Genomic DNA, 12938 nt, shown 5'->3' with positions numbered 1-12938 from the left:
GTTACGCTTCCAGTTGCTCGATAAAAGTCAATAGTTTTGCGTCCGCCATCTACCATAGAATACGTGCCCGGGCAGAACATTCTTCGTTATGCTGAAGGAGGGTGAACATTGAGTTCGGAGAGTTCGCCGGTGTGTTTGAGTTCGTTCGTTCGCTTTTCGCCATCATTTTTCTTACAATGGACGCTACACAGAGGCATCCATTTCATTCCCATTCGCCAGACGTTCGCCATATTACTATAGTGCTATTAAATTAGGACTCAGCACAATGGCGGCAGGTGGAGTATCCATAACAGGACGTCAACACCGCTCCACTCAAACGGAGCAGAAATTGTTTTCGAACAGCGGAGCATCATGTGTGCACGGTCGGGTTTACCTAGCCAATAAATTCCAATACTTCCGGGCGACCGACCACCACCACAACCACCACTTCTGCCCCGTCGGAGATGCTTATAAAAACCCCGCCAACCAACTCCCCGACAGTTGGTACTGTTTCCTTTACGTCGCCCTGGTGACATGGTTTTTTTTGTCGTGCCAATCGGGATTCGTTTGTGCCGGCAGCCAATTTTCCATCCGCAAGCGAACGTGAAACCGTCCCGTGCTGCCAAGTAGCGTTTCCCACTCTATTCAGTTCTCGCCGTCTCCTCTGATCACAAACCGATAGACTCCACCTCCTCGGGTATTGAGGCTACGGATTCTAAAGACAGCTCGTAATTCGACGTTTCCTCCCAGGTGCTTGGAGGAGGGCGAACGAAATTGCTGCTAAAAGCAGGGTTGGGTTTAGTTGTCGTGACGCTTAAGCGAACCTGTTGGAAAATGTATGCAACAAGCGATGTGCTTCTGCGAACATTTCGTTCGATACGACAAAGATGTGACCTTGCTACCATTTTTTCTTCTCGCTTCGAGCATTCACGTGATCCGCAGTTGATGGCAGGCAATCAAACAGCGCCTTTAATTGATACAGGTGTGTAGGGAATTAACATATTTGCAAGTTAAAAATAAACTCAATTCGATAGGAAGTTTCGAACTGTTCAATTGTTATTATTAGGTCTGTAGTACTAACATAAATTTAGTATTTTTTAAATACAATCTATATCTATAAAAACTCGTTTCAACTGGTTATATTCGTTCCACACACTTGTTTGACTACTTCACTAGTTCAATGCAAATGTAACTCGTCCTTATTACAAAAACTGAAACAAATTTTGTAAAACTCCTTCAACTTCAATCCTTGAACTCTTATATCTTTACGTATAACGAAAAGCGATACGTTCTTTTTCAAGAACAGTGAACACATTGGTTTTTATACGAAAAGATGTCAAAAAGGTATGTGCTTACTTAGTCAATGAACATAAGTAATAGAATGGATTCTTAGCAATGAGTTAGTAAATTCATGAACAAAGCTTCGAATCTCAATCGAGTAGAAAAGTAAACAAGTTTAGAAGTTGCCACAAAAATTTCACTTTGATTTTTCACTCGATTACTTATCTATGCAGCTGTTTATGTATTACATATTTCACTTACTGCACTCTTCTTAATATTAACGATCTTTATTTGGGACTAATAACTTATTGTATTTAAAAAATGAGTGTTTTAAGCGACGAGTTACTGAAGAAATAAAATGGTCATGAGGATTATTCAGTTCGAGGCAAATCCTGCTAGAGAGATATCATTCCCTTCTCTAGTGAGATGATTTAATGCTAGGCTAATAACTGAATTTATTACCTTCCGCGTCCAATCTCGTTCGAAATCTGGTTATAAAATGTATTATAATTCAAACATTCAAGTTTTGCTACGTGGTACGCAGCTCAAAAAACGTGATAACGTTACGTTTCCCTGACCGTCCGCTTGCTTGGGGTATTTTTCATCCAAAGCTCTGCTGCTTTCCCCTCTGTCCCGTTTTCTTTTTCCCTTTTGTAAGCCCACGCAAAGCCCACCGTGGTCCCTTTTCCATTGCCTGGAGACGCCAACGGTCTCGAGGCTATTTGCACATGATTGATATGAGTATCCTTCCTCATCCGTACCCGTACGTAGCCAACGGTAGCATGTTCATCATCATCATCATCTTCGCCACCGCCACTGTCATCAGCGTAAGCGTCTTAGCCATCATCACCCGACACCACACAAACGATCAGACACGCAACACACACATACGTACATGTGGAAAAAAAGGGTAAACCACAGCAAAACCCGAGGCATTGAATTTCTGTTTATCATTTCACTCAGCGACGTATTTTGTTGTGCTGTTTTTTCTGTGTGTATGCTTTTTTTTTTCTTCTGTATATGTATATTTATTTTTTGTTTGCTCTAGTGCCGCTTGCTCGCAATTTTACGCAACCCCAAAAGGAAGGTGAGACAGTGGGTGAGTTCCGTTCCGATGTTTGGCTAGTTTGTGTTTCGGGGGGAAAAAAAATATTATCACCTCCGAACCGGTTCAACATTCGTTTTTCAAACACATACCAAACTAGGAAGCAGCTTTCCTCCCGTGCGGAAGACAAAATGCGATGTGTTTGATTTTTGAAATTGGATCCTGGGGACGTGACAAGGAACGACCCGGGGAAGGAAGCGGACAGACAACCTCGAAAGAAAGAAAGAAAGAAGGAAAGAACGAAAGAACGAACGAGGGAATGGCGGAAAGCTGGCTCCTGGCCGAGTGGCTTCGTTCGCCGAGCGCGTCGTCAGGGTGGCGTTGCCACGGAAAAAAAACATCCATTCCGGACGATGCACCCGCGTGCCAGGACGTGCCGAGGAGGGGGGGGAGTGTACCATTTCATCAATCTGATCGATATAGAATCCGCCAATCTAACGAACGACCGCCTCAACGCAAACTTGCACATCATGCACGCGCTCTACATGACAACATGTCCTGTGTTGTGTGTGTCAAATCCATCCGCCACTTGGTTGCTCGCATTGTTTGGCGCGCGGAGGTCTGAAGCGCCTGTCAACAGTGAGTTGGCGAACGCGCGAACCACCTAAGTAATACTTACATGATGACGAAAAGCCCCCGCATGTACTCCTGCATGTCGTCGACCAAGTTCACCGCACAAATGCCGACGCCCGCAAATCCCGGCAGGTAAGGCTGGGGAGGGGGGGAGAGAAAAAACAGTGTTTAGTGAGAAAGGATGAGACGTTAGTAAAAACGCTGTTTCATTACAAACTGCTATTTGTTTTTAGTTCCCGGCAGCTTATTAGCCCGCATCAAAAGCTACTGAGTTTTTTAGTCTTTGTGCTCTGCTCCTACAAATAATACGTTAATTATTGATTATACTAGTTTAGTTTTTGATTTACTTTCTCCTTTTAACGCTTGTTTTGCTTTGCTAACAATACCGCACGTATTTGGCTTTCATGTCATCCATTTTTCGAGGATCAGAAGCGCTTTTTCTCGCTATGAAGAAGGTTCGTGTGCTTATATTCGTCCCAATTGCAACGGATTGCCATTTGTGTTTTGTGTATTTTTCCAACTTACAAAATCACCCACGCATTTGATTTGATTAAACACTTTCATTTCTATGTTCAACTCGCATAACAAGTGAACTTTGTTTTCGAGGAAATCGTTAATAAACTACGAATGAAAGAGTGGAAAAACGACACAAACCGATCTAACTAATGTTCCAACCGTTTATAAAATCCCGCTCAAAGTAACAAACAAACGTAAAAAAGTAACAAACAATCGTACTGTTACTTCAAGTTGACTACAAGAGACTACATTTCAAGAGGAAAGCTTGATTTTGGGTATTTAACTTTCGGTTTTATATTCGCTTTTGAAGGGCACAAGAAATGTATGTGAAAGAAAACTTCTCAAAAACATTTTATGAAAATTAAAACTATACGTCTCACATTGAAAATTTTAAAAATCTAAGTCCTTATGGAGCTTTTCCACATTGAAAAATTGTTTCATTTTTATTGAAATTCATGTTAACCACAATAACAATACAATAAAAACAATAAAAAACATATTTTTAACTGTTTTAATGCTTTCTCTATGGTTCCAACAGTGCCAGTGTTCGTTAGAACTGCAACTTCATTTCATTAGCTTGCAGCTACGAGCTTTATTCAGTCTTGGCCAGCCAATCAGACTCTGATCAGATTGATCAGAGGACAAAACGGATCGGATTTGTCCGAAACTAACATAAGCCTGACGGATAGAACGTAAGACGAGCCGATGGTAATGTGATAAGGCTTATCGGTTCGAAGCAAATGAATTAGTTCACTCGAGAAGCCTTCACACATCGTACCGATTCTGCCGGTTCGACGTCGGGCAAATTAGTGCGGAGTAATCACTGGACACACTTTAGCACTTGAAGAAAACGAACTCTAGTGGCTTGAAGTGAGCTCTTCAGAGCCATATATGGTTCACGGAAAAGAAAAAAAAACAGATGTAGTACTCGGGTGAAGGTATCATCTCATCTTCCCATTAGCCGGACGGATCCAATTCTATTAGCCGGAGCCGAACTCCAGTGTCTGCGATGGAAGAAAAATCACAAGTGATGATGTTTTGGAGGCTGGTATCACATGCGGTACTGGCCGGGACAATCGCTCAAAAGGCAGGCATAGTTTTTCACTCCCTTTTTCCAGGGAGGATTTCCAGGAAGCGACGACATCTCACCCCGGGGCGAGTTCCAAGGAGTCTCTGATCGATGAACGGTAATAAGTCTTGCAGTTAGGAACCGATGTTACAACCCAAAACAAATAGCGTAGGATGAAACATTGCTCGAACACAAATGGCGCACCACGCCCAGGCCTTGCCGCAACAACAAATCGCACAAATCGACCTCGTAATGATGGAGGAAGGGCCCAATTCTGTTCCAGAAATCGCCCAAAATCGCGTACCTTACTTGGTATGAAAACTTGAGGCGAACAATTTCGGAACAATCGTATCGATGCCTCGATCAAACACATTCCTGGCAACCACAGAACGTGCCGGTTTACTCTCCACGTTCCACGCTTTCCAATCGTCCTCGTTGGGTACAGCTGTCACAGACATTGCCTGCAAAACTTCTACGATCCAGCTGCGGCGCAATGTTTGAAACCTTTTAAATCTTTTAGACCCACTATAATGTACCCATATACACTCAATAGAACTTCGTAAACTCGATTGGCGTGACTTTTTCGAGGTTGATAAATGGATTTTTAGGACCAGGAACAGCAACAGTCTATAGTGGGTTACGGCGCGAAATTACTTTAAAGCTAGCTTCTCAGAAATTCATTGCTAAAAAGCCCACGTTTTTGGCCCTCACCTCCAGATCCAGGAAGGTGGTGTAGATCGGGTACGGCAGAGCGATGACCAAGCCGGCCAACCACGAGGCGCAGCTGCAAACGAACGCTGGAAGGCGCACCTTCAGCGGATCAGTCAACCACCGTTTCCGGTCCCAGGCGATCAGTAGGTGTGACAGCATGGCCACGTGCAGGGGAATGTCCTGAAAATATCACAATAAAAGATCGAAAATTAGTAACATAGCAAACAAGAGCTAGAGGACAAGAATGATAAATGAACCAAGGACATTGGTAAACAAACAAACAAACAAACAACAATAGTAATTATGTCCGAAGCGAATGTAACAAATACATCGATGGTTTATAGTTCACGAATAACATAGTGTGTTATGGGAAATTCCCGATATTTTATCAACTTAAAATCAACTTAAGTAAGATATTATTTTAGTTTATCTATTCGAATACCTTTGTAGTGCGTTTCATTAAATTGTTGAATGAATTAAATTTGAGCACATTTCACATCTGCAAATCCTTAATTTTCCTCAAAACCAAGATTATGATATTCGATAGCAAACTTCAGATAACTGTGAAAACAAAACCTAAGAACTGCGAACACATTAGAGAAAACATTATTTCAATCTTCTAGTTAATTAAGCAAAGACATGAAAATGAAAATGTAAGTGGAAATACATGAAATGGTTATATTTTATTTGCTGGTTGGAAAGGAGCGTCTTCGGAACTTTTAAAACATAAAAAAAAATCTGGTGAAAGGATAGCCAAGCTTTCCTGATAAAATTTACTATTTAGGTAAAGGTAAAACCAAATCAAATCACTCCACCAACCGAATTGTGAATATGAAAACCATTTAAACCCATCGTGTGCAGACAATCAATAAACAAGATAACGTATTTAATATGTCTTTCCCCATTTAACCCTTTAATTTTTTTCCTCCTTCGTCAGAATGTTTTTAATCTAAGTAAATCTGTTTTGAATAATGACAATATTTCTTCTCGTTCTCCGGTTGAAAATCGGACGCGTCACTACCGGGAGGGAAAAACCTTCGTTTCGGGACCATGACGGCACAGATTTCCCGAGGTCCAATCAGGCCGCATTTGTTTGCCGGCCATCGTCGGATGTGTGTATGTTTTGAAAACGTTCTCATTATGAATTTTGCGATGCAGATGATGACGGTTCACATTTGAACGTTGCAGTGGAAAGTGGGAAAAAAACGGTTTCCCGATCTTCCGGTACGCTTTCGTGACTGGCATAATCAACGATTAGTGGAGATCCTTAACGATGTTTGAAGAAGTGGAACGGTCGGTTAGTATTCACCGTTGTAACGCTCCTCCGAGGCCATCCTTCATCCGGAAACTTTCATTTTCTTCATCGTACGTTCTTCATCGAAAAACTTTCTTTTCCAAAATCGCCCCCTCCCTGTTCGCTCGTGGTTCGTGTGCGTTTTTCCGGGAAAAGAAATCAAAACAAACTGTTTAATATTCGTGCTCCTACACCCCTTTGCTGGTGTTTTTCCCATTCGTCCACTTCTTTGTCACTTAATTTAAGGCTAAAGGCATCGGTTTTTAAAGCATTCGCCAGCCGTTTTTCTTTCCGGGGCCCCGTATTGGTCTCCAATTTTCCCGGCGGGCAGCACGCCACCGCAACGAGCGGGAAGGACCGGCGGCGATGGTCACAAATTGGCCGGTGGAGGTCAGGGAGGTTTCATCATTTCCGGACGGCGGCGGCGGCGGCGGCGGTGACGCCGGATGCTGCGGGAAAACTTTCCACTTTGATGTTGCCGAGTAATAATTTAATTACGATTCTGTTTTAAGGCTGCTCACTCCCGCCTGCCGAGAGTTAGGGCTGGGACGTTCGGGTGTTTCATTTTCCTTTTTTTTATTTTTCCATTGCCGGTGTTTGGCTTATTTTAATTTTAATAACGAACAACGGCATGTCCAAAAGGAAGCCTGTGCGAGTAAAACTAAAGTAAGAGTTTGGCGAATTTTGAGAGCCTCTAAACGGATCTTTAATTTCTATATCGTTTCGATGTTGTTTTTTTTCCTCCCTCTCTCTCATCCATCCACACCAGGGGTCGTCAAACCTAATCGACCCTTTCCGAACAATTTCCAAAACAAAAATACAAAAATTTCAAATCTTTAACAAAAATCCATAAAGGAGAAAAAAGACATGGTCATTTATGTTGCTGTCCAGCTTATTTTATGACAAAATCTAATGAAATATAAACGAGGAAACGGTTACCTAAACTGGTAAATTCCTCGGAAAACCTATCTTGGAAAACAAGAAACAGTTTCAAGATTTACATATAAATTTGCAATCAAATTACAGCTTCAGTACAAAGTATAATACGACGCGAACGTTTGCCGACTGCTGGTCGATTCGAAACGCTTGCCTTGCCATTACGAACAGCTACAAACCAAAACCAACAAAATTGCATAACCTTCTTCAGTTGGGTGTGGGCGGTGTGTGGAAAAATTGCAAAAAGTAAAGAGAAGCTTGTGCGGAAAAGTCTAAAATGCGAGGAGAAGTGTCCCTTCCGGTTGGGTGCCGGGAAAAGTTTAGCGATGATTCGCGTACTCGCGATCCGCACCGTGGGAATCCGAGCGTTGGCATTTCGCTTCCCGGTTCGGTCGGCGGAAAACGGCGAAAATTCACCAATCGCCAGCGCGCGCCAAAGGCAGCGCAACTTTGTGGAACTATTTTAAAAATGATTTCACTTGCTGCTTGGCCTCTCATTAGTACTGATTTGAATACAAAAATTGATAAATAAAATATGAAGTCGTGGTTACCTGATTCAGCTTTGCTTTAGGATTAGTAAAGCGAACGAGGAAAACAGATTAATCTTCCTAGCAATTATAAATCTCTTGTAGCATGAATTACATCGTATAAGATAGTAATATTATAATACTTTTAAAACTAATTTACACTTATTAATATTTATAAAATAAACCCCGTGCTTACTAGCCTTCGGATTTGAATTTTGATATTCTTTTTTAGTAAAAATTTTTATGGTTAACATAAAATAAAAGTCAGTTGACTACTTGTAAAATATTTAACACAAATTCATTTTCCTTTTCACTCGAGAAGTTGTATTTGCAATACTTCTTTCTCAAACTTGATGAATCGATTGTCAACTTCATCTAATATCTTCTTCTAGCCTCTTTATTACTTATCATGTCTGTTGTGATTGATTTGCAACATATAACATCATGTCTTTCTATAACATAGCGTATTAATTTTGCTGTTTTTCTTCAGTTGATGTGTTTTGTATGTTTTTAAACTATTTTAAAATAAAGCTTCTATCGAATTGTGATAATTAGGGGGTTTTGTTTGTAATGAAGCAGTAGTACAGACAATATATTTGTCAGTATTAGGTTTTATCTTTCTTAAAACCTCTACCTTCCCGTATAGATACAAGCCCTTGCGATTTAAACAGACACCTACACCTGAAGACCTAGCGATTTAAACAAAGCTCTCCCTCTCTCCCCTTCGGGTTGATCACTTTGAGCTGCATTTTAATCGTGCTTCGTTTCCGGTGACTTGCTGATGTGCATCAACTTTGCGCCCCGGCATCTAGAATTTTGGAAGCAGCGCAGCAGTTTTTGGGAAAAACTTTTCGACACCCGATAACGCAAAATCGGGGAAAAGTTTCTCTTACCTTCGCGCTATCCAGGACCTGCGAGGAAAGAGCCATCCATTTCACCTTTAGAACAACCGTTTTGCGAAGCTCAATGTAGGTATTGAATAGTTGGAATATATTAATGAGCAAACCCTCACGAAAGAACTCTTTTCCAGTCATCCTGATCGAAGTCGAAAAGTGAGTCATAAAAGTTCAATCATCAGATTAAACATTACTTTGATTGAAAAATCTTACTTGTTCCATGTCGCATCATTTTTCAGACTTTAAGATTTTTTTATTATAAACCCTTGGTGGACAACATATTCCAAGTCAATTTCCCAACGCTCTCGTAAAGAGCCCTAGCATACGGTAAACAACATTTTCATTCCAGCAGAATTATCGATTGGGAAACCCGACCGAGTTAAAACATTTCCCTACGCCGCTCGCTCCATAATATGCCGGTGAGTGTGTGTGCCTTGTGATGGTATGTAAATGTAAATTGGCACATTTGAATAATGCATGTTTACCAAAACCTTCGATCAATCCAATCCATGTTTTCGTAAATTTTCACCAACTTGCCTTGACCGCAAGGTTGATTGATGTTTTATTAATTTCGCTTTGGTCTTTAGGCGACTTATCAAATCAAACTACTGTAACAAATATTACAGTTGTGCAATTTTAAACATTAGTGCACTGACATGAAACTATGATTTTTAATTACTTTCATTCGAGGCTTTACAACATCAACAACCTTGGGTAGACACTCTTTAGTGCTTCTTCTATGGGTTGTGGTTCATCATCGTATATTGGACTTCTGTATATTACTATATTTCTGATAATCGAATTATAATAAAATACTGTACTGATCTAAATTTTATATACTATTGCTTTTACATGTATATTTTCACAAAACATGATCATCTTTGGAGTGTTAATGGATTCCTTAAAAGCCCAAATCAAATGCAAACTCATACTACAAAAAAAAATGACAAACTCTAGAAATATGCCTGAAAAGTAGTAAAAACGAGACTCTCGTTTAAAAAAATAACGATTATAATTGGCTGAGCAAACAAAACAAACGATAACGAGCGATAAACAAGAGGAAACAAAAAACAAACAACAAGCTCGTATTCCAGTATGAATTTTAAGTCAGTTCCGCTTTTCCGCTTTCACATTTGTTTTCACGCCTTCGACGATAAGAACTCCCTATGCGCGAATACCTTCACCGGTCAGTCGGTGTTTTAACCGCAGCGAGCGACGAACGAGAAAATTGTCCGTGGACAATACAACACGGACCGTCAGACAAAAACAGCAGCTACTGCTGGTCGAAAAGAAAATAAAAACGGAAAACTCACTCCCGCACTCGGCTTCACATAGTGAAAGCTCCCGCCCGTCCGCCTCTACTCGCGATGACTAATGTGTTAGTTCCCCCCCCCCCCCCACCATCCTACCTTTTCCTTTCCACGTGCTGGGTACGTTATCGGTACGGGTTTTCCCACGAATTTTCCACCCCATTCTCCGACACAGATATTAACACATTTCCCCATCCGGTCTCAACTTCCCGCTGCCGCTTGCGGCGATACGGAACGAAAGCGTAAGGCGAAATTTAGTGACTTTGGCAAAATGAGCTGGTGTGCGTGTATGTGTGTTTGTGTGTGTATATGTAGACCACACGTTCCACGTTTTACTTTTCGGTTTCATGGTCGCGAAAAGGAACTTTTCCAAAACCGTGCAATTTCACCAACTCCCACCACGATTTGCGACGTGGTTTGTATCGTTTTATTTTACATCTTTTCTTTCCATCTCTCTCTCTCTCTCTCTTTTTGCTTTCTCTCTTCTTGTTCATCGATAAATGTACATGTAAAGTATTAACCTTCCACACTCCTTAACGTTTCAGTTGTTTTTTTCTCGTTTTTTGTCCCATTTTCGCTAAAAATATACACCCTGAACCACTCAAGGTATTACTTTTCCTCTTTAAATACCACAAACAATAGGGCAAATCGTGTTTTTCTTCTCATAAATCGTTCAGTCTTACTTTTATCCAAATTAGATCCTTTTATGTATGTTGTTTAGTGTGCTTTTGAACCCAAAGAGACCAATGACTGTCTTGTTATAAATTAAAATTCGTTAATGTTGTTCCTACGCAGCTGGTTCGGAGAGATTTGAACTTAACCGATCGATCTGTTATCGTGTTTTCCAATTGTATCATTTTCATGTTTTGTTTATGAAACACTCACTTATAAATTTTACAGTTCTGACCTTTTTGTTAAGGGGTTTTATACTAGACTCAAGAAGCAGGACACACGTTCGTACTTTGTTTCAGTCTACTGTTCTTTTGTACCACATTCGATCGATTTTCCCGCTCCAAGCACGGGCTAATAAACGGAAGCTCTTGACAATCGATCAGCCCTTCGATACGCTTCCTCCCTCCCCGATTTCCGCCGGGAAAACCGCCTCCTTCAAGTGGGCCCCCCCGCGGTGTTCGAACTCCCAGCGAAATAAAAGTGGCGAGTCGCGAGCGGCCCGAAGCGGTATTCGCATTCGTTTAATCGACTTGCAAAGCGGCAAACGGAGCGGAGTCAGGGACCAGATGGAGGCACGATGGTGGCGTTTTTATTGGGCCCCTCAGTTTCTTTTTTCGCAGCAAAACACCCAGCATTCGGTGGTGTTGAATGCCAGGGCGCGATGTGTTAATGGACCCATCATGCGGCCCATTGTCGCGATTTATAAGGCGGCAAACCGGGAAGCGGCACACATCTCATCGCAAGAGTTTTATTTCACCAATCGACATTATTGCATTGCATTACAGTAAAACGATTCGCAGGGAACCCTTTGCGGTGGTGCATAAGAGCAGGGGCTTCGTACAACCGGAAACGGTTCCATAACTTTCTCGAAGTGGGTCAGTATATATTTATGAAGCTATATATTATTTGAACAATTATATAGAGTATTTCCTTATTATGAGAATTTTTACATGTTTCGTCTATAGCACTAAAAAATATACAAATGTGTTTAAAAGTAACAGATACTTTCAAACGTATAACTGAAAATTTTAATCCTACATTTCTCATGTTAAAGAACTTCTTCAAATCTTATTATCGTGAATAGATAAGCAGAGTACTAGAATGTTCAAGTAGCTTTTTTCCTTATGTCAAAAAAAGATTTATTTTAATCAAAAATTTTTGAATCTTTGAATTCAAAACTTAGTTGGAAGACTGTTTTATTTGGACTGTTTTCTAGTAACGAGAAAATAGGAAGCCATACACGAGTTTTCTGTTACTTATTTAAGTTCATTTGTATGCTCTTGCTTCAAGTGCACGTCTCTTTTGAGAATCTGTATACATTTTAAACAAAGATTTTATTTTGACAATGCAACCAGCTCACTTTCTGATGAATTTTATGTTTTCTGCAATCTTTTCTATTTGTAAATTGAAGTAAAAACTTTACTTTACTTTTGTCAAAACTGACGGTGAAATCACGACCCCATGGATACATAAAATATAATCAAATCTTTCCAAGCGGAGGTAACCGAGATTGAATCTACATTTGAATGGAGTGCAGAAACATGGCAGTATGTCCTGTTCAATGACACTTCTTTCTGAATATTAGTAGAGTAGTCGATCGGGGTCGTCCGGTGCAGCCGGTTTTGAGATAAATCACGACATCCACGTTCAACGAATGGCTAGCAAGTGCTAGAGCGACTTACCTGCAGAAGCGGCAGAAAGAAGCAGAGAAACTGGCCGAACACCCAGTTGTGTATCAGCATCACCATGAGCGTGATCGGCAGCACGAACGCGCACTGAACGCAGTGGCAGACGGCGAGGTTGACGATGAACGCGTGCGTCACGTCGCGGAACAGCTTGTACTTGCTGATGTACACGATGATCATGACGTTGAGCGTCAGCCCGAGGGCGGTCGGTATCGCGTACAGCAGGATGAACAGCGGGTAGATGCGGGCCACCACCGGCTTCAGGTACGGCGCACTGTAGTCCTCGGTGGCGCTGTAGTTTTTCAGCCCGAGCAGCACCTGCATCACCGCTTCGGCAAACTCCTCCGGGATGCCTTTCGCGTCCTCAAGCTGCGGCGAGCGCAT

The 12938-nt window shown here is 41.4% G+C and overlaps 1 protein-coding gene across 1 annotated transcript in view; it reads right to left on the bottom strand.

The window, feature by feature from the left end:
* The window catches only part of LOC131269129 (G-protein coupled receptor moody), a 52721-nt gene extending 39783 nt beyond the window's left edge, over nucleotides 1–12938 (bottom strand). Inside the window, exons 1-3 of the mRNA XM_058271453.1 lie at nucleotides 12552–12938; nucleotides 5235–5414; nucleotides 2985–3076 (exon numbers count right to left, since the gene is read on the bottom strand). Coding sequence (XP_058127436.1) covers nucleotides 2985–3076; nucleotides 5235–5414; nucleotides 12552–12938 — 659 coding nt within the window. The remainder of the gene's footprint in view (nucleotides 1–2984; nucleotides 3077–5234; nucleotides 5415–12551) is intronic.

Source organism: Anopheles coustani, chromosome X (genome assembly GCF_943734705.1).
Source record: "Anopheles coustani chromosome X, idAnoCousDA_361_x.2, whole genome shotgun sequence".
Taxonomy (NCBI): domain Eukaryota; kingdom Metazoa; phylum Arthropoda; class Insecta; order Diptera; family Culicidae; genus Anopheles; species Anopheles coustani.
This window is presented reverse-complemented; position numbering and strand designations above follow the sequence as displayed.